Here is a 27633-nt window from a genome sequence, read left to right on the forward strand (position 1 = left end):
CTTGGGCTCAGAAGAGCTAAAAATTTGTGGCCTTTAAATAAAAAACACTAAAATATGTACATTAGACTAACATTTCATCAAAGATAACACATTTAGAATGCTGGTTATGGCACTGTTAAAATTACATCACATTCTTTCCTTTCTATGCAAATCAACCTTTTTTGATATTTTACTTAATTTAATGATATTAGCATGAGCCAGATAGATATTTTTTCCAGGACACATAACTCTATCACATCCTAGGTATACATGTATATCTTGGGACAAAGGTCATTAAATTCTGCTGTTTAAAGCCTTTCCTGTTACTCTCAAATGTTCAATTTTTTAAACTTCTTGCAGACCATAGAACTCTTTTTTTTTTTTTGAACTTTTTGTTCTGCACTAGCTGCTTGAGGCAGAGATTTTGTCCTTAATCATGTGCTGTCTTCTGTACTCCCACACCAAAATAGCTCCACTGACATGGACATTTAGGGATCGTATCACTCCTTGTTGTGGAATTTCCACACAAACATCCAACAAGCTAATCAAGTCAGCAGGAATTCCCTCCTTCTCATTTCTAAAGGAAATTAATAGTTAGTTGAATAATTTAATGTCATGAATATTCTTGACCATATGTGGTTTTACTTGTATATATAGTTAGTCTAAAATATTTTCACTTGGACTTTTAACCTTCTTTTTCTACTAATTCTGGTTGATTGACTTAGTGTTGAAACGGCAAAGGATAAGGATCAGAATAACTAGCATTAGTAACATTAAATTGGCAAGCAAACGAAGCATTCAAATCAGCAAGCAAAAGATTAAAAAAAATCAGCATTGATGTTGTAACAAAGTTAGTTTCCTGCACCGTAGGTTCACCTGAGTCACTCAGGTGACCTAAAAATTGTTCATGGACAAACAGAAAGCTACTTAACAATTGGATATTTGAGAACTCCACTTTGGGAGCAATTTAAAAATGTTTTCTCCCTGGAGAATCAAAAAATAAATCATAAATAAACAAAACTGCACAATACCCTAAAAGTAGAAGTGTTTTGGCAGGGAACTTGAAGTCGTTTAGTGACACACTGTTAGCTGTTTGCTCCACCCCGACCAAGGTGTATCCCTGTGATTTTTTCTGTTGAAAATATTCTGGAAGATGGGCATAGAAAACCTACAACAGAAAACATTATTTTGCTCAGACATTTAGTTCATTTTCTGTAATGGTATGGAAAATAAAAGTCACACTACTGGTTGCAGTTTTTACAAATGTTTTTTAATTACAGTAAAACTCATTTAGTACAAACATGGATATAACAAATTTATGAATATAGTGAAGGTTTTTTCAAATCCCTGGCAAAATTTTTGACAGTTTTTTTGTAAAATTCTAACAGTTACAACAAACTCTGTTATAGCAAATTTACAAATATAGCGAACTGATTTTGTGTCCCATACAAGGTAGAAAATAACAGAATTTACATCTTTTGTAACAATTTTTCAAAAATCTCAATTTCAAAAATCTTGATCTGAAATTATTTTTTTAATAAGTGTTTTTATTTGAAATTCATCAGAAAACATTGCGAATTTGCTATATATATATACTTTAACAAATTTGTTTTATGGATATAATGAATTATGGATATACATGTACAGTCAAACCTCGTTATCTCGAACTTGATGGGACAGAGAAAAACTTCGAGATATCCAAGGGTTCGAAATATTGAGGGTAAAATACTTCAGAAATACTTGGTGAGGACTTCCCAATCACTTAGAAATATCCATGGTATTCGAGATATCTCTTCGAGATACCGAAGTTTAACTGTAGCTAAATAAATTCGCAAGTCTCCAATTCAAGACTTCACTATAACAAAGTTTTACTGTAATCATAACAATGAAATTGGTACTGTGGTTTCATCATTTAAGCATTGAATCATCACTTGTGGAATGTAAATATTTTCTGTTGAACACAATTTTGGTTGTTTTGTGGCTGAGCATATGAAGTTAAGTGATCAATAAACTGCAAATTTTATGCATAATTTTAGAATAGGACAAGGTAGGTGACCATGAATTTACCTATCAATGAAATTGCATATTTTATGAAAACCAAAATTGTGAAGAATCCCCACCAAAATTACTGACATCACAGTATTTAGTACAATACAAAGAGTGTCATATCTCAAAATTCAAATCAAGTTATAAAGTGAATAATACACTAACCTCTCTGATAGGAAGCCATTTATGAGCTGTGACACTAAGAGTCTGAAAAACCTTATCCTCCACATAGGCAAGCTTATTTAAAACAAACTCTGACACTCCAAAAATTTCACTGGTTCTGCAAAGTCCTGTAAAAAAAAAATCTGTATGATCTCAGAAATCACAGCTAGCTAAATCTGCGGAGATTATGTATCTCTTTCATTAATATGAACTAACCTCCGAGGTTAGGCACCTTGTCAATCAGTGATGTGACCAAGATCAGTCCTTCAGATCTGCGACGATGTTTGGGATTTTCCATTTCTTCTATGTTCACATCGTCAGGGTTCATCAGTCGCCATGGCATAATCTTCTTCTGGATATCTCCTATTGTTCCCTCAGGTTCACTGTCATTTTGGACTTCAAATTAAAATAAATATACAATATATATTATACTTCATAACAAGAATAGATATGGGTTATCCCATATCCAAGATATTCGACTTTTAATTTATTCGAATTTTCATTGTGCTCAGATGATTTCTAATTTAAAAAAAACTATTTACTGATAAAACGTCAGAGATACTCAAGCTGTAGAAAGTCAACTAAACAATGGCCATAAATAACCTAAAATGACATAATATTTAGGCTACTGAGTTTCAACATCTTTTGTTGAATAAGATATGCATGTACTAAGGAAACTGCATGTACATACATGTATATAACGTTACATGCGATTAGTGACTTTTATTATCACAACGTTGCAGATGCCTATAGAAATAGTTTTAATTTCACATAGAACATAGACTAGTAAATATAATTAACCGTATAATTTTGAAGATGTATTTAACAGTTCACTCATTTTCAGGAATATTTAATCCAAATAGCATGTTACAGGACTGTAGCAACGTTTTCAAAGTGAAGGGGGGGGGGGCTCCGAAAAAATCCCGCGTACTATGGGCCTGTGCTACATGTGTACCATCTAACTTTCCAATGATAGAATCTTCTGTAAAAATTCGAAACAAGTCCAAGCAAAGATCAAAGATAGCCCATTTTTTTTAAATAGCAAAACTATAGATCTATCAAGGATAGATTTTTTAATTTATTTTTTAATTTTGTGCTATCAAAGTACTATCACTCAAAGTATAGGCAGATGTAAAAGATGGGTCAACAAGAGTAATCAATGAACTTGTCTAGAGATGCATTGACGGCCGTTGTTAAACGCAAAGGAAAGCGCGAGATCGGTTGCGGCTGTGGAGCATCACTCCTTCGTCATAGAATAAACTGATAAAATCCGACATTTAACACTTTATATAGATTTTGAATATAGAGACGTTTTGAAGATAAACTTCATTTTTGTTTCTAGAAATGTTTTTATTTACAAAAATAGTATATTTTCGTGTTTTTAAACTGAGTAGATCAATGATCTAGCATTGTTTTAGGTGACTCAGCCCCTCTAGCCCAGTCTAGGGCTTGAGTAAAAAACCTGCACTTGTTATGAAACTGGTGTATAGTTCTTCTTCATGTCCGTAGCAAATACTGATATCCAGTCTACATGATCTAAGCGTCACTAACGAACGGTGCACATACCTGTGCTTGCAAGACCAAATAGACTAGGTTTACACACGTGCGAAGATCCTTTCAGACGAGCTCGGCAAATCACGGCAAATCACGTTGCTTTGCCGAGAAGTTACGATTGCAGGTGTTTAACCACATAATAACCATTCCGTTATTTAAAAAAAGAGAGAAAAAAAAAAACCACACACACACACAGTTTATGATTAATATTCTCACTCAAAAGAAAATATACGGCAATTGACGAACAATAATCATGACAGTTATATAATTGGTGAAAAGATTTATCATTATCAATCGAAGTGTGACCTATATATTTTCGTGAAAAAGACTGAGGAGGCAGCGAGCGTAGGAATATGAAAACTTTTTATTTGCTTTTCTGGGGAAAAAGTGATTTTCTGAAAATCTTTTAACGTTAATTTTGTTTTCTTTAACGTATTAAATATACATGATTATTCTTAATATTTGTTGTAATGTTTTATCTACTGATCATGAATGGAACTATTTTCTTCGGAACAATTGTGTGAAGAGTACCTGACTTTAGTAATATATCTTGAATAGATAATATGCACTGATCGAATATATTAAAAAAAACTTGAATCTGATTGGTCGAGAAACATATTATTACCCTCTAATTGCCTCATGGAAGACAGTCATGCATTATATAGCAATGCATAAAATCCAAAAATTATCATGGGTGATGTTCGTGCACTAACAATTTTTCATAGTTTTGAGCATAACTTTATGAGTATTTTAAGAGTTCAGTGACTTATTCTGTCTCATAACATGTTGTGAAAGAAAATAATGAAAAAAAGTGAATGTATAGTAATGTTTTTGACATTCATTGTAATAAAATACACATGTATCTATAGCTTTAGTTATCAAGAGTACTGAATAAAATTGTGGGTGACATTTTCATTGCCTATCAACTCATTGACTGATGCCTTGGGTGCCAAGAGTTTTCTCTGGATGAGAACTTCAATTGTTACCCATGATTACATGCAAATATTCATATAATATACACAAGGAAAAAAAAAAGAACATTATTGAATCCTTTTTTTTTTTGCTCAGAGATAAATCTTGAATTGGGCAAATGCAATAACATTTAGCAGTCATGACAAAGGTATTCTTACAAAAATATTCAACCAGAATACATTTTCATCCTATATTGCTTGACTAAAATATGAATGTGTGCTTGTAAGATTACAATGTGTTCAGAAACAGAGAAATATTTGACCAGTTCTAACCTTTTGAGGATTGAGCCCCCTCCTTGCACTTTGCAAGTGTGGAGTCTGGATTTGTTAATGGTATGTAGGAGGTTTTGGGATACATATTAAAGTACTGGGGAGAAATCCATTCATCGTCAAACAGCAAGCTCAGACGAGGCATTGTGTGGAAAAGAGTCTAAAAATATAACAGTATTATCAACGTGAATGGGAGATTTTCCACCAAATTCATCTTTCAAGCTATTTGAGTTTAAACAAGAGGCTCAGGGTCCACAACACTCACCCAAGTCAACTTGGCCCTTGTGTCCTTCAGGAGATTGTTTTTATAATGTTTTTATCAGATAATTTCCCTCCATAGTTATCTAGAAAATGTTGATCTTATATTGTGGCCCCATCCTAGCCCCAAGGATGCATGGCATAACAAAACTTGAATCCATACGACATGGGGATTCTGAATATCAGTATGAATAATATGGTCTTGCTGGTTTTGGAAAAGAACATTTTTTGAACTTGAACTGCAGTGAATTACTTGAGGATGGTTGCATATTAATTAGACTGATCATGGCCCTGCTCATCTTGAGAAGATTTAAAGATTTTTTAAATGTTTATTCCCATGTTAAACTTTTATCCCTTCCTGTGGCCCCTCCAAACCCTGAGAGCCATGATTTTAGTAAACTTTAATCTGTGCTACCTAAGAATGTTGGAATTTATTCACATGTAAAACTCTGATCCCCTATTGTGGCCCCACCCTACCCCAGGGGACCATGATTTCAATAAAGTTGAATCTAAGAATGCATGAATTTTAATACATGTAGCTATGGCCTGAATATTCTATAAGAGAAGATTTCTTTCTATACATTCCTATTAAAACTTTAATCCCCTAAATCCAGGAGCCTAAATATGTCCAAGCTTTAATCTTCACTATCTGAGGATGCTTTAAATTCATATAAATATGACTATTCATGGCCCTGCTGTTCTTGAGATGATGTTTTTTAAAAAGATTTTTCTGTATTTTCAAATATTTGTAGTAAAATATTTATCCTTCACTATGGCCCCACCCTACACTGGAAAGCCATGATGTGAACACATTTTATATTTCCTTATCCAGTAGTTTTTGAAAACAGTCTTAAATTTACCCTCCCCCCTATTTCCTAATTACCTCCCTTGAAAGAGGATGTGCTTTATTTATACAAACTTAATTTCTCTCTACCCAAGATTGCTTTGTGGCAAATTGGGATGAAATTTGATCACTGATTCTGGAGGAGAAGTCAAAAATGAGAAAATTTAACAGACAAATCACAGACAACAAGGAATCAGAAAACCTCACTTGAATCTTTTGTTTAATGTCAGCATATAAAAGTGTTCATTTCAATGACAGAAATATAGATCTTAAGTTCAATATTTTTTCTCAGTTTGATACTATATGTTCAAATAATATTGTAGTGGGTTTCATATTTTGGGCATATTTTATGGTGTAGTTCAAGTAATAAATCTGGAACACTCCCAAAATATGACTTTATTTAAGTACAATTGATAAAAATACTTAACAAACTTATTTGTGATTGAGTATAATAGTAAAAAGATGTACATGTACATATGCACTAATTTTTGTATACAGTATTTAATAAAATTTTAACATTATAAGAATCATTAATACGTAGGATAGATATCAACCTACATAAGATTCCAACCTTGGGGATCACTATTGCCATCTAAAAAAGTGCAAGATAACTTGTGTGAAGTTTTATTTATATAATAGTGTTGTGCTTTGCATGCACTATGCCTTAATGGTAGTCAGGGTTTGACACATGGTGCACGAGCCGGAGACGAGTCAAACCCTGACTACTATTTAGGCATAGTGCATGCAAAGCACAACACTATTGTTAATATTATGCTGATTGTTGTATAAAAACGACAATATTTTCTCCATTTGCAATGATTCATCACCTCTTACAAACATGTTTGTACACCCTATTATGACATCATGCTGTGCTTCGTGTACATCATAATCTTTTTTTTTTATTTTGAATGTTTCATGCAATTAGGTATAATGTACAAATATTTTTAAAGAATTTTAGTTGAGTTGAGGGAAAAAGTTGCAAAAACTATTTTAGAAAAAAAATATTTCGTTTATTTTTTTTTTAAGTGTCAACATTTGAAACTAAGTTTATATACATTATAATACAGTGGTGTAGATAACGGTGTCTGTGGCTAAATCGGTAGCACGTCGGACTGACAATCTCGGGGTCATGAGTTCGATCCCCGGTGTGGGTGATGTCGGATTTTCCTTAGAAAATGAAGCCGTGCACTGTTTTGGCATAGTATGCTTACGCTATATAAATCCTTTGAAAGCTATGCGATAATAGTTGGGTATTGATTATATAGAGACAAACTGACAGGATCGAAGCATAATAATAGCTCACATGATGTAAGGTAGGAAATTCCACTATTGTTCAGTGCCAAAATCTATCTTACATGTACATGCTAGTAACAGATGAAATTGCTGTTCCTACATTCATGTTACATTAAACAAATATTTTCAAGAAGAGTCTAACCTCCACGCTGTAGTCTCTGTGGATGTCAAGGTTGGCCAAAAAATAGTTCTCCAGCAACTTCTTCACATTCTTTGCTGTATTACTGTATACAAATTAACAAAGTTTTAGAAACTGCTCAAGATACATGTACATGTAATAGCACTATATTGAAAGACTTAGATAAAATAAAATCATGATTGTTGCAATCAGTCCTTATAAACAAACAAGAGACCCATGGGCTACCTAAGTAACCTTTACCCTGCTGTTTTTGAGAAGGAGACTCTTAAAGAGTTTTCCTTTAAAATTCCCATGCAAAAAGTTGATCCCCTATTGTGGACAACCCTTGCCTCAGGTGCGGTGACTTCACCAAACTCAAATCTACACTACATGGGCATGGAAATCTGCTTATATGGCTAAATGTAGCCTTTTTATTCTTCTGAAGAAGATTTTAAGGTTCATATTCCTATGACAAACTCTGATCCTTTTGTCACTCTATCCTATCCCAGGGGCCATGGCTTAGAGAAACTGGAATCTTTACTACATGGAAATGTTTTTGTATTAATTCCTTTATCAGGTACAAGGTGAAAGGTCAACTCAATGGCAGTGTTAAAAACAATTTCATCCTGACTGATTTGCATAAGAGGTAAGGATGAGAAGCAGAGTAGGTCACCCAAAACATGATTTATTGAGTTTAAAGGTCAATGCCAGTTTCAACTTTGCTGGCAGAAATTGAATATCTCATTCTGATTTTCCTACATTAACACATATCAAACCTGTACAGTTGAAATGAATATTTGACTTTAGATTCTAATACTTATTTAGACCATATCGATGTGTTGTCTTCCACAATCTAAACAGTTTGTATTGCCTAAAACAGCAGATAAATATTGGTGTTTAAAGCTATAAATGGGGCTGTTCGAAGAATCTCCCTACAACATTTACATCTTTGATTTTACTGATAAAGCAACAAAATAGACAACTGAATTTGATATTTTGCATTTATAAATATTAATCAATACATGTTACAAACAAATTCATAAATAATTAAATGATATTTTTAATCCAACAAAAGTTCAAATCATCTGTATTCCATGGCAATCAATTTACAAGTAAACAAACAAATTGACCCTCTGGTGTTAAATGGAACAGCCTAATTGTGACATGGTGATTCAATTTGTTTCTCTAAAGAACAAACAATCAGCCATATTTAAGAGCTGTTAGTAGAATAGAAGTATAGTTCGTGTTGATGTGAATGATGCAGGATACCTCCTCAAAACGTTGTTTGAAATATAAAAGCCTCAGCTAACACCTCCGCTTTTATATTTCAAACAACATTTTTGATCTCAGAGGTTATCCTGCAACATTCACAAAAACACAAACTTTATTTTTTAAATATTTAACTTAACAGGAAACAAAGAAACTGAATTTTGATAGTATTAAAAAATATTTAAAATATATGAAAAAGTTTATAGAAATTTAATACACATTTAAGTGTTTTCACTGGTTCATAAGCTAAACGTGTCATAGAATTTCATACTTGTCTTCAGCAAGTTGGAGAAAGCAGACTTGAATAATGCTGTGTCGATTAATGACTCCTTGGAGATTGAGTCTCTTACACTGGTCCCATAACAGAGACAAGACGGCCAGGGCGTGGATCCGGGTTTGGAAGTGGTGGGCCAAACAGAGAGACAAAATCTGTGATATTGCAGTGTCATAAAACTTCTCCTGTAAATAAGGTAATTAGGATTTAGTTAGGATTAAGGAATGCAGATTTTTATAGTCAGAAAATCACCGTAAACACCTGACAGGAAAGACTTACCTTTATTTTACTTTACAGTATGTGTGTAATCTGGTAAACAACTAAAACCAGCTTTCATCCATTCATGTACCGGTAATTATTTCACTGACAAATTTATTTAAACTGCTAAAGAGTTTGAATATAAAATGATAGTTCCGTAAATGAAAAGAAATCAACCTGAGACTCTGTGGTTTGCAGAGGTCCAATGTGAGAAGTGATTAACATTAGTGAGGAGAGACCTGGTGTACTCTTCTTTTGAATCTGAAATATTGCCATTTGTTAATGGTAAGAAAATATGCTTATAATGAACATGACCATGGTAATTATAAATTAATACATATAACAATAATTGTATTATTAATTTTCTCTGCAAAAGAATATGACAGCCATGTACACAAGAATAATAACATGCAAAAAATAAAAAAAAGAAAAGAAAATAAGAATATCTGCAGTGCTTTCTTCCCTATAATTTGCATGGTTGTGTGGTGTTTTACTAATAGTAATTTTGTAAATGACTGTTTTTTGGGTATTACGTACACTTGGCAAAATGAAACAAGTAACATACCACACTAAATGCTGACCATAGATTTGAAACAAGGTTTGGAAATCGACCAATAAGACGCATGCACGCCCACTCCTGATAATGTCTTACAGAAGGCTGCATCTCTTCACCAAAAAAGTCCAGCAGCAGGGAAAATATTTTGTCACTTTCTGTCTGAAATGAAAATATCCATCAATTTTACTCTATATATACTGGTACCGGTTTATTCTCTCAAACAAGTAAACTTTGGAACATCCATCATCCTCATCTTTTACTCATCACTGATAAGTAAAGACAAAATACCTGGTATGAAGATGGAACGACATACCCTCTACTCAAATTTGCATATATTGTGTCTTTAATTAAAAGTATATACAGTGTATATAAACTACATACACCCTCTGGATTGATTTTTCACTAAACATATTGATATGTTGTACATGTATTAAATTGCTAGCATATTCATCAATCTTCAATTTATTCATCCTACCCTAATTATCTGAATTTGATGCCTAACCTGTGAAATAAATGGCTCCAAGAGCAATACACACTGCATCAATCTGTTTTTCTGACGATGTGGCAAAGAGTTGCTGTAAGTGTTCCCACTGGATATTGTCACCATTTCTTGGTACTTCTTACATATACCTGACAGGAGGAAGTTTCCAAAGCTATAATGAAGGGAATTCTGGGGATCTAAATGACACAGGAATTCCACAAGTCTGACTTTTACCATCAGATTCTTGGGAAACCTAAAAAGAAATCAGAGGATACTGGCAATGAAGACATAAATATAACAAGAAATGTTTTAGCAACAGATACTCCGCCTCTTTTCACCCCAATATTGTGGCAAAATTAAAAGGGTTGACCTTCAATTTAGAGTGTGTAATGATAGTGAAAAAAGAGTTTTCTAATAGTTAGGGTAAATTAATTCAGAGTTTTGAGAGGTCAGTATCTTTCTGTAGACCCTTGACCGTTGACCTTCAAACCTCAAATCTACTCTCTGAGGGAAAACAGTGTATCAAGTCTGAAGTTTATCAAGCCTTTGCTTGATAACTGTTTGATTTACAGTGATTTAAAACTTGTTTCATTCTTATATCTGTTTCCTGATAGATCAATATATATACAAAAGGATGTCAATTATTAAATATGCTTCTGAAATAAGTACACAATAAGCATAAAGCCTAATGACTTAATTATAAGAAGCTGAGTCTCCTCCAATTTTCTGCAGTCTTACCAAGGTTGGAGCTGATTGATTGATAATTTGGATCCTAAAGATGATATGTAGCTAAACACGTCAATCAACTGTCTACAATTCAAGAAAAAAAAAACATAATTATTATTTAGAGCAACAACAGATCTGGGATCATGAAACACTGTATATTGCATTGTAAAAGTTAAATCATCTAAATAGAGGATATTCAATGTTTTGTAGATGAATATGGAATTTATTTCACGAGTGGGACAACTTTTTTAATATTTTCACTCATGCTTCGCACTTGTGAAAATATAAAAAAATCCTGTCCCACTCATGAAATAAATTCCATATTCATCTAAAAAACATTGAATTTTCTGTTATTACATTTTCTTAGATATTCCCTTTGCCTCTGTCTTTTCGTAAGAAAGTGTCATAGGCTGTGACATCATAGTGGAGCGGCTAAGTGATTGTGAGATTGAAAAAAACGTTGTAAACATGGATTTTTAAGGACATATTTGGAAAAAATTTGGCAGTAACTATTAGTTTCTGTCAGGATGGCTCATTAACTCTATCTTACAACTGGCCAGGAATTTTTTTAAAAACACTCTTAAGTTTGTGAAGGGATCGAAGGAAATTAAATCATAAGTTTTGCAGCATTTCTCATATTCTCACACTGTGAGAATACCATTTTGATATCCTTTCACACTGTGTCAGAATATTACTTTTATTCAGTAAATAAATTAAAGTATTTCACTGTTGAAAATATAACTAGAACTGTCCAAAAGGGACAAATACCCCCCCCCCCGCTGGGTTTTTCCGAGAAGGTACCAAATCACGAATGTTTTCTAGATGTGAGAGGTGTTCACAATTTGCTTAAACATTTAGAGTGAAAATTTAATTACTCATTATATTTTTTTTTAATGAATGAAACTAAGGTGCAGCCTAATAAAACATCAATACTAATAATTACAGTGTTTTTTATTACATTGAAAAAATAGTTGCAACTATCTGTCATCTTTGTGAGACATGACACTCTGCAAATTGATTGTTGAAAAAAAATTATCATAATTAATTATACAAAATCAAATTGATCTTAATACCTTTATATCAAACTCATTTTAAAAATAAAAGGCTGGTTCCAGTAACTATGTATTCTGACAGACATAAATTACAATTAAGAGACTTAGACAACAGATATCTTTATTTCTTTCTTCCCAATTCCCAGGAGATATAGATAAGACCTGCTTGATCAGAGATGCCCTAACAGCTTCCCACACTGAACTCATTAATTAATCTTTAACTGGATGCATGTCCACTCATTACTCCCAAGGGACAAATGGATTTACACTATCTGCTGTGTAATGTAAAAACTGTTTTTAATACTTTGTGTTTTTTTAGTTCTAATGAGTTGTTTTAAGCTGTAGTTCACATTTTTGTACAAATGTTCTAGATTCTATGTCTCAAACCTCAGATCCCAATGGTATAATGATTTACTTGACAAATGTAACAAGGGGCCCATGGGCCACAATGCAAATCTGAGCATACATGTAACAGGGGACAATTTTTTTATGTTAAAAAAAACATATTTTGCCAGATCCCAATGGTATAATGATTTACTTGACAAATTTAACAAAAGGCCCATGGGCCACAATGTTAATCTGAGTCACTAAGGCCAAGCTGTTCTTCATCAGCAGATTTTTTCCCTATATACTACTGTGTATATGATTTGAACAAAAACAGTTGAACTTCACAACCTGAAAATGTTTCCATATCAATATGACATATCATGGCTTTCTTGTTCTTGGCAAGATTTTTAAAAGATTTTTCCCTATATATTCCTACGTAAAAATTTGATTGTGCATTGTGACCCCAGCATACTTGCCAACCTCCAACATGTAAAAATCTGGTCATGACCAGATTTGGAAAGTAAAAAATCTGGTCATAACGCGTAACGACATTCACGACACATTTACCATGATTAAACTTGATATATATTTATATATATATATATATATATATATATATATATATATATATATATATATATATATATATATATATATAAAATATATTTATCTAAGCATTTGTGTATTGAGAATTATTTTATTAAAAAGAGACTTTAACTTGCAATGAGAAAAATTTAATACATATTGATTAAATTTACATGTTAAAAAAGAGCATTGAAGGTTTCATTATTCAGTATTGACCTGAATTAAGTGTGCATTTTTTTTTACAGTTAAAGGAAAGTTTTTTCAAAATCTGCATTGCTGATTTGAAGCACATGGAAATTTGTGCTAAATTTGTATTCAAATTTGGTTTTGAAGTGATTTTTCCTCTCATGAATTAATTTAATGAACAAGTGCTATTCAATGTACAGTTATGCCTACACTATCTCGGAACACTTTATTTTATCTAATGAAAGTTGTTTTCCAAGATTCCTTGATATGTACATAAATATCGTTTCTCTTTTTCTTGGTTCAATTTGTTCCTGCTGGTCCTGATAACCAGCTCGTTCTATCGGAAGCCATTTTAAACTGACTTCAAACTTTGATTTGTCAAAACAATTCTCTGGTAATTGTTTAAACCTGCACTGATAATTTACTGGTACACACGGCCTACTGAACATAGCCATCGGCGCTCCAAGCTTGGGTTATAACTGGAAGTTTAAAGTGCAACCTAATTTAGGAACCAAATCCAAATCCGGAAATCGGGAGATTTTCGGGTTGTTCGGCAAAAATCGAGTGAAAAGCATGACCCGCCGTGTCATAAAAAATAATCGGGTTAAGGGTCGAAAAATCGGGTGTAACCCGACAAAATCGGGTGAGTTGGCAACTATGGACCCCAGGAGCCATAATTTGAACAAACTCAATTAAACTACATTACCTAAGGATGCTTCCATATAAATATGACTTAAGAGCCTCACTGTTCTTGAGAACATTTTTTATTCCTAGGTAAAGTAATGATCTTCTATTGTGGCCCATCTTACCCCCAGGGTCATGATTCAATCAAACTTGAAATTTTCACTGAGTAATGAAGCTTTCACGTCAGTTTCATCTATTCTGGGCAAGTGGTTCTTGAGAAGAAGATTTAAAAAGATGCCTATAAATTTTCATTAATTCTTAATTATCTCTCCTTGAAAAAGGGTGTGACCCTTCATTAGAGCAAACTTGAATACCCAAGGATGCTTTTTATCAAGTTTGGTTGAAAATGGTCCAGTGGTTCTTGAGAAGAAGTCAAGAATGTGAATGTCTACAGATTACAGATGCTGAACACTTCTATCAGATCAGCTCACTTGAGCCTTTGGCTCAGGTGAGCTAAAAATTATACAAAATTGAAATTTTGATACATTAACTTTTCCATATATTCAACTGAAATTCTATTGTGTCCCTAGTTTCAATGACTTACTTATCCTGTTTTTTGTAGACAGGGCCAAACATACAGCACTGGACAATGACTGGTAGGAAATTCTCCATTGGAATGGGGCAATCTATGATCAGACGATTCAACAACACATTTACTACCCCACTTTTCTCTTCACCAATCTCCAAAAGGTCATTAGCAATCTAATAAAAATCAACATCTTAGGTAAAAATACAAGCTTGTCTGTTTCAGCTTAAAAAAAATCCAAATATCCCTAAAGTAACACATCCACGAATATGTGTACATTGAATATCAAAGTATTTAAAAAATTTGTGATAATAGCCTAAATTCAAACAGGTTTCTTATATTTTACAAACTAAATTTCAGAATTCACAATCAAAATTATGTGATTATCTTATATGTTAAAGGGACATAGACATACTTGCACTGCCAGTTTGTTTAGAATGTTCAATATTTCTTTTTATTTGAAACATAACTTTAGTTTAATGAGTTGAACTTACAAGAAAATTTTAAAATTGTTTTTTTTTTAAAATTTCAGATTACAAAAAGGTATGATATTGAAATATGCTTTTATATCCACTAAAACACTCTTGCCAACTGTAATTATGAACTTGGATCAATTCAAGGATGTAAACTTAAAATCTGTGTCTTTATCCCTTTAATAGAACCAAAGTTTGTGTACTTGTAAAAGCTTATGTGTAACAGGAGAGTCCCTAGATTGTGTGGTCAGAGGTTTCTGGAAGGCCATTTCTGTATAAGCCTCTAAATAGTGCCAGTAACTGGTCCCCTTTCCTTGATGTTCCTTTAGATAAGCCCATGACACTTTAAGCACCTCCACAACTGTGTCTAGTTTTCCATCATCTACCTTCTGAAATACAGTAAGAGATCACATCAGAAAAATCACTGCTTTATTATTCTTACATGTACGCAATGATAGTGACAATAAATATTACAAAGAACTGCCCTAATGCCATGAGAAGGTAACCCCAAAATTGATTAATAATTGTATTTCCCATAAGAAATTTCCATCTTCAGCCATAACTGGTAGGAAATTTTTCCCCATTTGGCATTCTTACTTTGCAAGAATTTCATTTTTGCAATTCTCTGTTAGGAAATTACTAAAATTACTGCAAAATTTCAGTTTATAGAGCATCTGAAAATGAAGGAGTGAGGACATACCATTGGTAATAAAAGCTTGATACACCTGAAGATGATAATTGTGGCATCCCCTGAACTGACTGACAAATATTCCAAACATTTATCCATGGTGACAAAGGAGTCACATGACTTTGAATTCTTTAAGAGGAAAAGGACAGTTTTCCATTGGCTAGTCATGAAATCTGACGCCATTCTTCCCCATTCCTTTTGGCTATAGATGATCAAGAATAATAAATATTACATCAAGTACCTGTGCATGAGCCACTGGGGCTATAAATACTAAGAGTGGAAAAAAAAGAATTCTAAAAAATTAATGCATAAAATAATTTCATTTATCACAAGCATTAGCTATATTCTAGGAATTTTCAATTAGCAAAATCAACCTATGAATTCTGTTTTGCATAGTAAAATAAAGTTTTACCTAATACAAGTATCAGAGTGGGGCTTTACAAATGTGGAGGGAATAAATGAAGATGCAGATTGGATCTGTGTGAGTAAATGTCTCAGTAGCTTCTGATCTGTGACATGCTGGGCAATGGTTCCCAAAATCATACTCGCCCCCAGTCGGATAATCTGCTGTTCTACACTGTCCTGTTGTTGAAAGCAAGAATATACATGTAGTTAAAAAAAAATCTTTTATGCCTATTTTAACTGCACTACATTTTACACGTCAAAATATTCTTTGAAGGGAAGACAGCAAACACTTTACTCCTAAAGGGTTTTTTTTCTAGTCTAACAGTACCAATACTAATTCTATGAATTAGAGATACTGAATTATAGAAAAACAAGAAATGTTTTAAAAACATAATGCTCCCCCCTTCCATGTGGCAATATTAAAAAAAAAAGTCAGCCTTAAACTTAGAATGTCTGTAATGATAGTAAAAAAAAATGGGTAACCTTCTGGTCAGGGGCAGACATAATTTGAAATTTAGATCTTTATCAGACCTCAATATCGGAGGTAATTTTTAAAGGGTACCCAGTTTGATGTCTGTCAAGTAAATGTTTCTCAAGATATTGAGAGGTTAATATCTTTGTATGTGTATGTCCAGTTTGACCCTTGACCTTTTGACCTTGTGAACTAAAACAAATAGAGGTCATCTACTCCTTAGGGGAAATCAGTGTACAAAGTTTGATGTCTGTTAAACAAATGGTTCTCAAGATATTGAGCTGACAACACTTTTTCTACAGCGACGTAGCATTCATTGTGGCAATGAGGCAACTGCCTCACTAGATTTTTTCAGCACCACAGCCTTCCCATACATTAATAATACATTGCAGAAAATATTTGATTTGTTTTAAAAACTAATTAATTACAAATCTATAAAATGTTGTACTTTCATATCAATATGTTCGGGATCAAAATTCATGAGATTGGGCTCTTTTAAAGTAGTTTACAGTGTATGTGGAAAAAATAAAAATGTTAGAAGTTTGAATAAACATCTTTATTCTATCTACTAAATACTTTTGAAATATGAAGTATCATATGCATGCTGAAGTCTTTAATAATGAAACCGGTAAAATTACGAAATTTCTGTCAAGGACAAGTATGATTTTTACATTCTTAACTCCCAAATTCATTTTCCGTCTGGGGTCTTTGCCCCCCCCCCACCACAAGGGCTCCGCCCTGGACCGGCCCCCAGACACCCGGCCACAATAGTTTTGCCTCACTAGAATTTTAAGTCAAGCTACACCCCTGGTCTATCAACTGATGGAAGAAACATTAGGTTCAAAACAATATGCCCCCTTTTTTCAAGGGAGCATAAAAATTATCCATAACTTTCAACTGATTCATGATTCATACATATGAAAGAAGTTACCAAACAGGTATATGTAAGTGCACAGCATAAATACTTATACATGTATATCGAGGAAAAACAATCAACAAGAGATGTTTGTGAAACACTTATGCTCCCCCCCCCCCCCATTGGAATTTTTCAAAGTATAAAGGGCATAATTCTGCCAAAAATTGCTTGATCGTACCCAAAACAGAACTTGACCTAGATATTTTTACAATAAATCTGTATACCAAATTTCATTTCAGTATGTGCAACCTCTGCGAAGAAAATGAACAGAAACTGCAAATAATGGGAATTTTTCAAAGTCCAAGGGGCATTACTTTGTCAAAAATTGATCGATTGTACCCAAAACAGAATTTGACCAATATATTCTTATGATAAATCTGTATACCAAATTTCATTTCAGTACGTGCAATCTCTGCGAAGAAAATGAAGGAAACTGTTGGTGGACCGATAGAAAGACAAACTGGCCGACAGACAGCAGCAAAGCAATATGCTCTCCCTTCTTCGAGGGGGGGGAGGGGCATAAAAAATACAAAATATTGATAAATAAATGTTGGTTTGACTTCGGTCAACAATGATATTTTTCTTTTGAATATCAAACCATATTCACCACCAAAAGAGTCTATACTTGTAGTATATCAAGTAGAATATTACTTATTGTAACCAACTTCTTTTTAGAATGAGCTTTAGCAATGTTGAATTTGAATGTGGAATTTTGAATTGACTGACCATTGTAATGTAAGAGTCTCTGACTCCAGTCAGTCAGCATTTTTCTCATGAAACTAAATCATCTGTCTGACTCTGTGTTAGACTGGGCAATCTTTAGGTCAAGCTGAGGAAAATTAATTATGAATAGATTTTTGAATTTTAATGTGCCATTACTACAGAAAGTTGGTTCATGTTATTTTCTTTTTTTCTACTGACAAAATTCTTCCTGTAAACAATTGAGAATAAGGGAAAAATTTTCATTTCCCTTGAATTTTTGTGTCTCACCATATCCTTAAATGGGGTAAAAAATATTAGACATTTTGTGTACAGCCAGTACTTATCACATGTATGAATCTTATGAGACAAAAGTTTTTCAGTTTCTCCTTACCTGTTTTAAAGTACGCAGAAAATGAAAGCATCTCATTGACAATTGTTTCATTGCTTTTCCAACATCAGCATAACATGACTTGCTCATAACCAATGACAGTGCATCACAACAAAGGTTCATTGAAGGGAGATCACTCATCTAAAAAAAAATATTTCAAAAAACATTTATTCCACAATTAGACATCTTTATATCATTTTTGGCAGATATCAATACTTACTTGTTTCCATCCCTCTGTGAGCTGCTGCTGTATAAATAAGGTTCCTGATACGGCTGCTGTATCCATGAAGGTCTTAATAAATTGGCTGACTTCATCTTCTGAAAATTATACAGCACTTACATGTAATGGAGAAAAAAAACCCACAAATTTTTAAAAGCAGGTACTTTAGTGGTTCGTATCAACCTATAAATCAAAATCACTAGTTGACACACCAGTAATCTAAGGATACTGATCCCCATTTCTGTCACAACAGATTTACTGAGGTAAAGGGTAATCAGGCAAATCCTAAAATAATGGTTTACAGTAAAACATGTTTATAGCCAAGTACCATGGAAGGAAAACTTTGATTCATTATAAACATAATTTGTTACATCAGATAACTTCGTAATACATCTTAAAATTATAATTTTAAGGCCAACGGACCTAATTCGAAATTTTGCGCCACTGCGCAGAAAACTGCGCATATGCCTTGAATCCTGTATTGAAAAAAATAGAAAAATATACATTCTTAATTCTTTTAAAGATATTCAAATGTTTCCTCTCAATTCAAAAATATTGTAAATATTTTTATTTATATTCATTTGTTGATTTAATAAATAAATGATTTATTTGGCCAAGGTATTTTCATTGAAAATTTCCACTAAAATGTGCCCTACACCTTAGTTTGACATGCCTCCCTGAAAAATCTAAGCCGATGACCCATTTATTTTTTTTTTTTTTACATAATTTGCTGGTAAATTGTCTTGTTAACGTTGTCCTTTAATATGAATAAAAATTCTATTGCAGAATTTTTTCAATGATCATTCTTATACCCTCCACTGGCAATTTCCCATTACTTCCTATAGTAATTATCGATTTCCATTGCCAACTTTTGAAACGCTCCCCATTAAAAATCTACATCGATGACCATATGATTTTTTATTGATTTTAACTCACCAAAAGTCACTTTACCTCATATTAAAATTTGAATAAAAAATCTATTGAAGAAATGAATTAGGTCTGTCGTCGTTAAAGAAAGAAAATCACTTTTTTCTGTAAGCATGTATTCTTTATAAGCATGCTTGCTGTAACCATGTTTTAGTGTACCTATCTTTTATTATTTGAGTTCTTTACCTTCGGAATCTCCAACTTCTGCCATAAGGCCCACCATTAGTTTTAGTGCTTTTTCCACCTTGATTGATGACATGTAGGGATGAGTAGGAAAATCATTGATGATCTTAATCAGTGATTGTAATGTATGTGTCAGGGAATATATCTCCTGCTCAGAGGTTTTCAGTGGGAGAATATCTGCATCCACAGATAAAAGTATCAGGCGAATCGTCATCAAAACATCTGCTTCATCTGTCACACTAACATTGTCTGTAATAAAATGAGATAATATTAAATAATGTTTATGTAAATTTCTTTTTGAAATGTTCATTTACATGTAACTGAATAACGAGAATATGGAACAAATTAATAAACTATTGATTCCTTCATTTCCGTTAGAAGTGTAAGAAAAAGGTATTCAGATACTCAATTGAATATCTTGAGAAACAAACCATCTCTGATGGTCAGGAATTTTACAGTTTGATTCTTGATGCATGATTTGATGTCATCTGCAGTCCAATTCCTGAGTCCCAGATTTGTAACGGTCTTCAGCCAATCAGAAACCTCCTTCCAAAAACATGTTCCTCTACATAGACTTTCACTTCTGGTAAACATGGTGAGGGTGAAAAAAAATTCAAGAGGCAGTACTTTTTCCTGAAAATGAAGGAATAAAAACATGAAACACCATTTTTGTTTTTTTCCAAAGTACATACTTTAACTTTTAAATTCAGGTCTGTGCATGAACTTTTGACAATGAGTGACTTACAATGTTTATAAGATTCAGGAGAATCTGCCCACAGAAGCACAGCATGGCCCCTCTGGTAAAACTGTCCCAGGTTCTTGTTTCACTGCTTACACCATTTCTATTAAAAAATTATTGAAACATTTTTTTCTTTAATATCAAAAGGCATGGCAAGTTAAATATAGAATCAAGGTACTGTACTAATGACAGTGAAAAATAAATGCAGCACATGTAGCTTCTATGCAATATAAAAATATTCAAAGACTTAATGCAAGGAGAAAATGAAGTTGAGGAAATTTATAAAATTAAGAATAAACTAGTTACTACAAAAAATTTATGTAACAAAGGGTCCATGGGCCACAATGCTCATCTGAGTAACTTTGGCCCTTCTGTTCTTCAATAGCAGATTTTTTTTCCCTATATATTCTTATCTAAAACTTTGACCACATATTATGACCCAACCTTATATCAGGGGGGTCAAGATTTGAACAAACTTTAATCTACATTACCTGAGGATGCATCCATACATGTATACATATGACTAAACATGGGTTTACTGTTTTTGAGAAGATTTTTTAAGATTTTTCCCATATATTCCTATGTAAAAATTTATTGCCCATCGTGGCTCCATCTTACCCCTGGGGGTCATGATTTCAACAAAATTGAATCTACAATACCTGAGAATACTTCCATAAAAAATAGACAAATCATGACTTTGCTGTTCTTGAGAAGAAGATTTTGGAGATTTTTCTGATATACATGTATTCCTATGTATCACTTTCATCACCCATTGTGGCCTCACCCTACCCCCTGGGGTCATGATTTGAACAAACTTAAATCTACACTACCTAAGAAAGCCTCCATATGATTATGACAAATTATGGATTTGCTGTCTTTCAGAAGATTTTAAAGATTTTTCTTATACAATGTATATTCCTATGTAAAACTGTGATCCTTCTTTGTGGCCCCACCCTACCCATAGGGGTCATGATTTGAACAAACTTGAATCTAAATTACCTGAGAAAGCTTCCATATGAATGACAAATCATGGCTTTGATGTTCTTGAGAAGAACACATTTAGATTTTTAGCATATACATGTATTCCAAGAAAAACTTTGATCACCCATTGTGGACCCACCCTATCCCAGGGGGTCATAGATTTAACAAATTTGAATCTACTCTATGTCAGGAAGCTTTCACATAAGTTTCATCTTTTCTGGCCCTGTGCTTCTTCTGAAGAAGAATTTTCACTATTTCTAAATTATCTCCCCTTGGAAAAGAGTATGGCCCTTCATTTGAATAAATTTGACTCCCCTCACCCAATAATACTATGTGCAGTTTGGTTGAAACTGGCCCATAGGTTCTGGAGAAGAAGATGAAAATGTGAAAAGTTTACAACAACAATGACAATAACAGACAACAGACAAATTTTGATCAGAAAACTTCATTTACCCGGTAAGCCTTCGGCTCAGGTGAGCAAAAAATCAGTTTTGATAGACCTTGAAATTTGATGAATAGCCTTTAAACTAAATTAAGTAATTATCTTTCCTTTGAATAGAATGAGCAATGAGGATTATTTCCATAAAAATATTAATTACCCTAAAAATTTCAGTTTTTTTGAAACAAATCATGAAAATCACTTTCTGACAACATGACTTTCTGACAAACTTTGTTTTAGTGATCCACAAATGTCCATCTTCATTTCTCTCTGAAAATCAACGCTATGTATGCTAATGTTAAAAACTGTTCTATTGCATAAATTTTGCTAATTGTAGTGACCTTGACCTTCGACATCATATATCAATGTGAACCCTTTCATTTAATTCAATGATCATAAACATTAAGAATGAGGTGTACAGTGTCACCCTGAAACGAGAAATGGTATTTCCTGAGACTAAGACTTGAAACAGGGAATAAAAATAAAATATAAAACACATTAATTTTTCTTTGTACAAAGACTCTGGACAAAAAAAGGTTTCTGAATTGAACAGAGAAATATAATTACTTGAGATCTTGAAGTCCAGCTGAATCTAAGATAGGAATAGCTGGAGTTTTTGACAGAGCCTCAAAAATCAATAATAGGGGCACAGGACTCCATGTGTTTTCTACAATTGTTGTCAAGATTCTTCTAAAGAAAGATGCTGAAAAAGAGTAAAAGTGGAGATTAAGTACCGGTAACACTGAAATAAATAATACCTGTACATGTCTAACCTAAAATGAGTTGCCTCAACAATGTCAATGCAATGGCAGTTTTTAAGAATACTTTTTATTCAATACATAAATATAGTTATTGCTCCTGTTTATTTATATCAAATTTACAAAAAGCTCAATTGGATTACCGGTACATATTTTCTATACTGTAAACTAACATTAAATTCATATTAAATGTAATCAAATGTTCATCTTAACTCCAGATATTGAATCAAAATATGAAGATGTGTAGAAATATTTGTAGAAAAATTTCTTAAAAAGAAGATGGGCGTGTTTGGCGTGTGATCTGCAGGAATAATACGTACGAAACATTCATAGTTTAAATGTCTACGATTTGGTCTGTTGACCACAGCTGGACATACTTTACAAAGTTACGCACATGGGAAAATTTTACATTTAGTTTGAAATACTTTGCCAAATGTTAATATATCAGTCCGCTTATCTTAATAATTACTACATCTAAAACTTAGTAACGCTTCACATAAATAATAAACACATATAGGGTATAGTTAAATGCAATTACAAGTACATACTTGTAGATATTAAAGTATCAGTAGGTTGGAAGAATTGCTTTCGCTTTCGGTGAAACAGAACCAGAATTTATCTATTTGAAAATAAATCAGTTCAAAAATTAAACTGACAAAAGTATTGATTGTTTTTACTAAAAAAAAAAAAAAACATTAACGCTCCATGTGAGGATCGAACCTAAAAATATTTCTTTTTCATTGCACTGGACGGGTAACGCTTACTACTGAACTATCACTGCTATACACACTTCAATGTTTTTAAAGCGAAAATGAAGCACCGCATTTACACATTGGGAATTTTTTGGGAAAAGTTCATTTTTTATCGTCTCTGGGTCTTCTCTCCATTTTTTACAAATGTTTGTTAGTTTCTTTGAATTAAAATGCACACAAATAAAGTTTCAAAATCATGGAGAGATGACCCAGATATAGCAAATTTTTAGAAAAATGTGTTTAAAAATGTAACATTTTGTACCAAATGACTCATCTAGCCAACTTTCAAGTTCTTTTTTAGCAAATCAAAATACAATATCGGTAAAATATTTCCCTTTCCTATTTCACAGGAACCCGATACATCAAAAGAATGCTAAAACTTCATGTGACAGATCAATGAAATTTTCACTTTTCAAGTGCGCCCAGATTCCTGCCGAATGCCAATCAAAAGCGCCCTCGTTCTTTGTTTTCAATATTCATAATTGCAATTTAGGTATTATAGCTGAAATAACACCAATTTCATGAACACATCTAGACTTACTTTGTGTGGATGGATTGTCCAAGACATGCCAGCAGTTTTGGAAGAACCCTGCGAGTGCCTCACTACAAGTGAGACTGGATCCTGCAGGTGCCCCCTCTTTTCTGATGAACAATTTTGGTTCTTGTAAAGACAGCAAGAAATCTTCACAAAGGTACTAAAAACAAAATGTTTTGTAAGTTTATGTTGTATAAATATCTCATCATTTTATGAGAGATTAGAAATGCTATCGTCCTTGAATGGGCCTCAGAAAAAAATGAACTTTTAGTGCTCTATTGCTTTACTTCCAATTCTTCAAACAACTTCAGTCATAACAACTATTACCTTTTCTTGACATTGCTTGAGCATTGGACAACACTGGAAGTCTAATTTTAGAATAATGTCCACAGTATATCTCAAAATAAAGATATTTTCATGCATCAGAAGTCTCCTGAAAATGGCTGTTAGCCAGGATGAATGTAATACTCCTTGACCTGTAATAGACATGAATATACATCTTTAACATTTGTTCAAGTATTTACTGGTGAAAAATACAGTCAAACCTCATTATCTTGAACTCAATGGGACTGAGAAAAAAACTTCAAGATATATGAGGATTCGAGATATTGAGGGAAAAATACATAAAGAATAAGTGGTTGGGATTTCCAGATCAGTTTGACATATCCATGGTACCCGGTATTCAAGATATCAGTATTCGAGATACTGAAGTTTAACTGTATGTTACTAAAAGAAAGCTCCTAAACATACCATTTTGATCAATCTGTGTTGCTTTTATGAGTTTAGATAATCTTGGAAGCACCGGCTTAATGATGTGAACCTTCAAGAGAGAAAATCAATTTACATCAAATATCTGACATACACGTATACCAAGAAAAGTTAATGAAATTATTACTAAAAGTACTTGAGTCATGTTGCTACATTTAAAATTAAAAGCTGAGGTACATGAAAATACAGCATATTGAAAAGTTCTCTTTTTTTCAAAATTAATTTCTAAGCGAAATAGTTTGCCTATAAAATTTAAATTCCTTATTTTACTCAAGTACTTAATATCACAAAATGACTCATAGATATCAAATCAAGAGAACAAGAATTTGCAAGAGGACTATTGATCAAGACTTTATAAATATAGTTCAGCAATATAAATTTGTATAAAAGTGAGCAATTTTATTTTGTAAGTGGAGCTTCTTGTGTTTTTGAATTTCTCATGTTTATTTAGGAATCTATATAATCCAATTGCTTCCAGGAATATGATAACAATGTACAGTAAACCTGCTTATCATTTTCAAAACAAACTAAACTTACCTGCTTTTCCTCCAAGGTTTCTAGAATTAGTATGTAGTCCTCCCAAACCTCCAGTAAGTTGTCTTTTGGTTTCCAGTGGAATAAGGTTTCACTTTGAACACCAACATTACATGAATGACACATATCTGTCACCCTCTTCAAAAGGTACATGGTTTGTTTCCGGGAGGAGGGCACTTTTCGACTTACTCCTTGCTGAACTATTCTCCAGAAGTCATCCTTACATTTTAGATCAAAAACTACATTGTCATTGACCACAGGAAAGAAATGGCTAGCCATACCACAAAGTAAAATGTATGGCTTTTCATTCCCTTCAGCAAATTCTTTGCAAATTAATTCCCAAACAGCTGAAAGTTTATCAAAATTTTCATTGACACATATATTCATCATGTTCTTCAGGCAATTTAAGGCCATGTTTATGAGTAAATTGTCCTGCATACACTTTATAGACTGAACGACATTGATATATGACTGCAGGAGTTTCTTCTGTATAGAAGATGAGAATTTGTTTCCCCTCGGTTTAAACACATGCTGTAAAACTGACACACAGCAGTAGATGTCCATGAACTCTCCATCTTCACTTTTCCAATCAGCACCCTGACTGTAAGATGTCAAAATCCCTAAGCACTGCTCAATCAAATCTACCACTCTTGTCTCCTCAGCCTTCAGCAGGCATGCTCCACAAAGGGAGCTAACTGAGGTCAGCAGAGCCACATTCTCTACATTACTGTCAAATGAGGGGTGGATCTTAAACAGGAGTGGGAGGCACACCTCATCTAAAACTTTATGAATGCAATCAGTGCCCACATCTTGTTCTGTTGAGATGATGCCCTCTAGTAAATACAAGAGATCACAGAATTCTGGATCTGTTTTGTTGTCCTTTTCTGTCTTAACCCGCTTGACCAACTGTTCTATGAGTTTTATAGAATTAACAGCCTCTGCAGCTATGTCCTTCACTGTCATGAAGTCCATTTTAATTTCATAATCTGATCATAAAAATGAGAAACTTTTATTTTACATAGATTAAGGAAAATAAATATACCAGAATTGTTTTTTTTTATTGTAATCAGTGTTTTTCAGCTTCCACTAGAATTAATTTGAACAAAGAAAATTGTATTATCTTCATAAATCTTGCATTATTTGACATTGCATTTTTTATTATGATTTTGATTTTCCCCCTTTAAGATGAATGAGCAACAAAATGCTTATAATGTTATCAGAATCATACAATGATACTAAGAACAGTGAGCAGGTGAAGTGTTGCTCATGAAGCAAGTTCTATTATATATATGTATATAGACTAATGTGCAAGAACAGAGGAAATTGGAAATGAAATCTACAAACTGGTCAAGCAATATTTTTGTTCCACTTCCCCAGACTGGAATCCCACCAGTGGAATCTATACATGAAGCAGATAAGGAGGAGGGTGTTCTACAGGTCTTTACTATTCATAGGTCAAAATGTTTGATTTGTTCTATTAGCAATTATTTACCAGACTCAATTTATTTCTTTTCACAGGCAGGGAATCAGAAGGTCATGACACATGAATTTATTTCACATACCGGTAATAAAAAAATCTGAGATATCCAATCCAATCCCCTGGCATGTCTTGCACACTTTAAAGTCACAATCAGTCCTAATTTGCTGCCAGTTGAGTGAAAATGAATCAAGTCTGTTAAATAATTGCTAATTTAAAAAAATTAAAATATTTTAACTGTGTATAAATAGAAATGACTTGTATAATATCATCTCCCTGAACTGCCTCATGTAAAGATTCCATTGGTTTTCATCACAGGCACTTGTTTCTGTAATAATTGTAAAAGCTTTCCCCATAGTATAATAATAACTCCAAATTACATGGTGTACTCCCTCCCAAAAATTTTGGTCATTTTCACTTTCAGAGAAAACACAAAGACAAGTGTCTCCTACCATTTTCTTCTACAGTAATTCATCTGCAAATCCATATATGGCATGCTTGCCTTTATTATCTCTTTTCTACATAAACTGTGTCAAATGATTTTTTCCACATATTTTAACACATTTAAGCAGGAAAGAGATAAGAGATAATAAAGACAAGCAGGCCATATATATATATATATATATATATATATATATATATATATATATATATATATATATATATATATATATATATATATATATATATATATGGTTTTGCAGATTTAAATGGCAAGAGACACTTTTCCACTGTGTTTCCCCAGAAAGCGAAAATGATCATGACTGCAATTCTCAAGAAGGAGTATGCCATGGAGTTTGGAGTTACCTTGTGTTATTTTTATACTATGGTTATACTATAGGGTAAACTTTTATTAC

The 27633-nt window shown here is 33.0% G+C and overlaps 1 protein-coding gene across 1 annotated transcript; it reads right to left on the bottom strand.

Moving 5' to 3' along the window:
- Positions 1-37: 37 nt before the first annotated feature.
- LOC133182050 (probable methyltransferase TARBP1) lies at positions 38-26298 on the bottom strand. Its single transcript, XM_061316759.1, has 25 exons — positions 25303-26298; positions 24748-24817; positions 24325-24473; positions 24004-24157; positions 22520-22655; positions 20539-20635; positions 20225-20426; positions 19797-20042; positions 18684-18781; positions 18467-18604; positions 15993-16162; positions 15593-15782; positions 15096-15281; positions 14438-14595; positions 11072-11143; positions 10355-10586; positions 9862-10011; positions 9474-9557; positions 9036-9223; positions 7520-7601; positions 4986-5142; positions 2404-2583; positions 2191-2315; positions 1011-1147; positions 38-556 (listed from the first exon to the last, which is right to left on the bottom strand). The coding sequence occupies exons 1-25, from the start codon at positions 26269-26271 to the stop codon at positions 382-384; spliced, it is 4545 nt and encodes a 1514-aa protein (XP_061172743.1). The 5' UTR covers positions 26272-26298; the 3' UTR covers positions 38-381.
- Positions 26299-27633: the final 1335 nt, after the last annotated feature.

This window comes from Saccostrea echinata, unplaced genomic scaffold (genome assembly GCF_033153115.1).
Source record: "Saccostrea echinata isolate AGI-Se365-2 ecotype Australia unplaced genomic scaffold, CSIRO_AGI_Sech_v1 ptg000009l, whole genome shotgun sequence".
Classification (NCBI taxonomy): Eukaryota; Metazoa; Mollusca; class Bivalvia; order Ostreida; family Ostreidae; genus Saccostrea; species Saccostrea echinata.

What these genes read in the sequence shown, in the direction of transcription:
- LOC133182050 (XM_061316759.1), bottom strand. Translation starts at nt 26,271, where the DNA reads ATGGACTTCATGACAGTGAAGGACATAGCTGCAGAGGCTGTTAATTCT. An exon ending in TCCTGAATCTTATAAACATT is followed by an intron (nt 20,427 to 20,538) that starts GTAAGTCACTCA and finishes CTTCATTTTCAG; the next exon opens with GAAAAAGTACTGCCTCTTGA. An exon ending in CTCCAACTTGCTGAAGACAA is followed by an intron (nt 7,602 to 9,035) that starts GTATGAAATTCT and finishes ATTTGTATACAG; the next exon opens with TAATACAGCAAAGAATGTGA.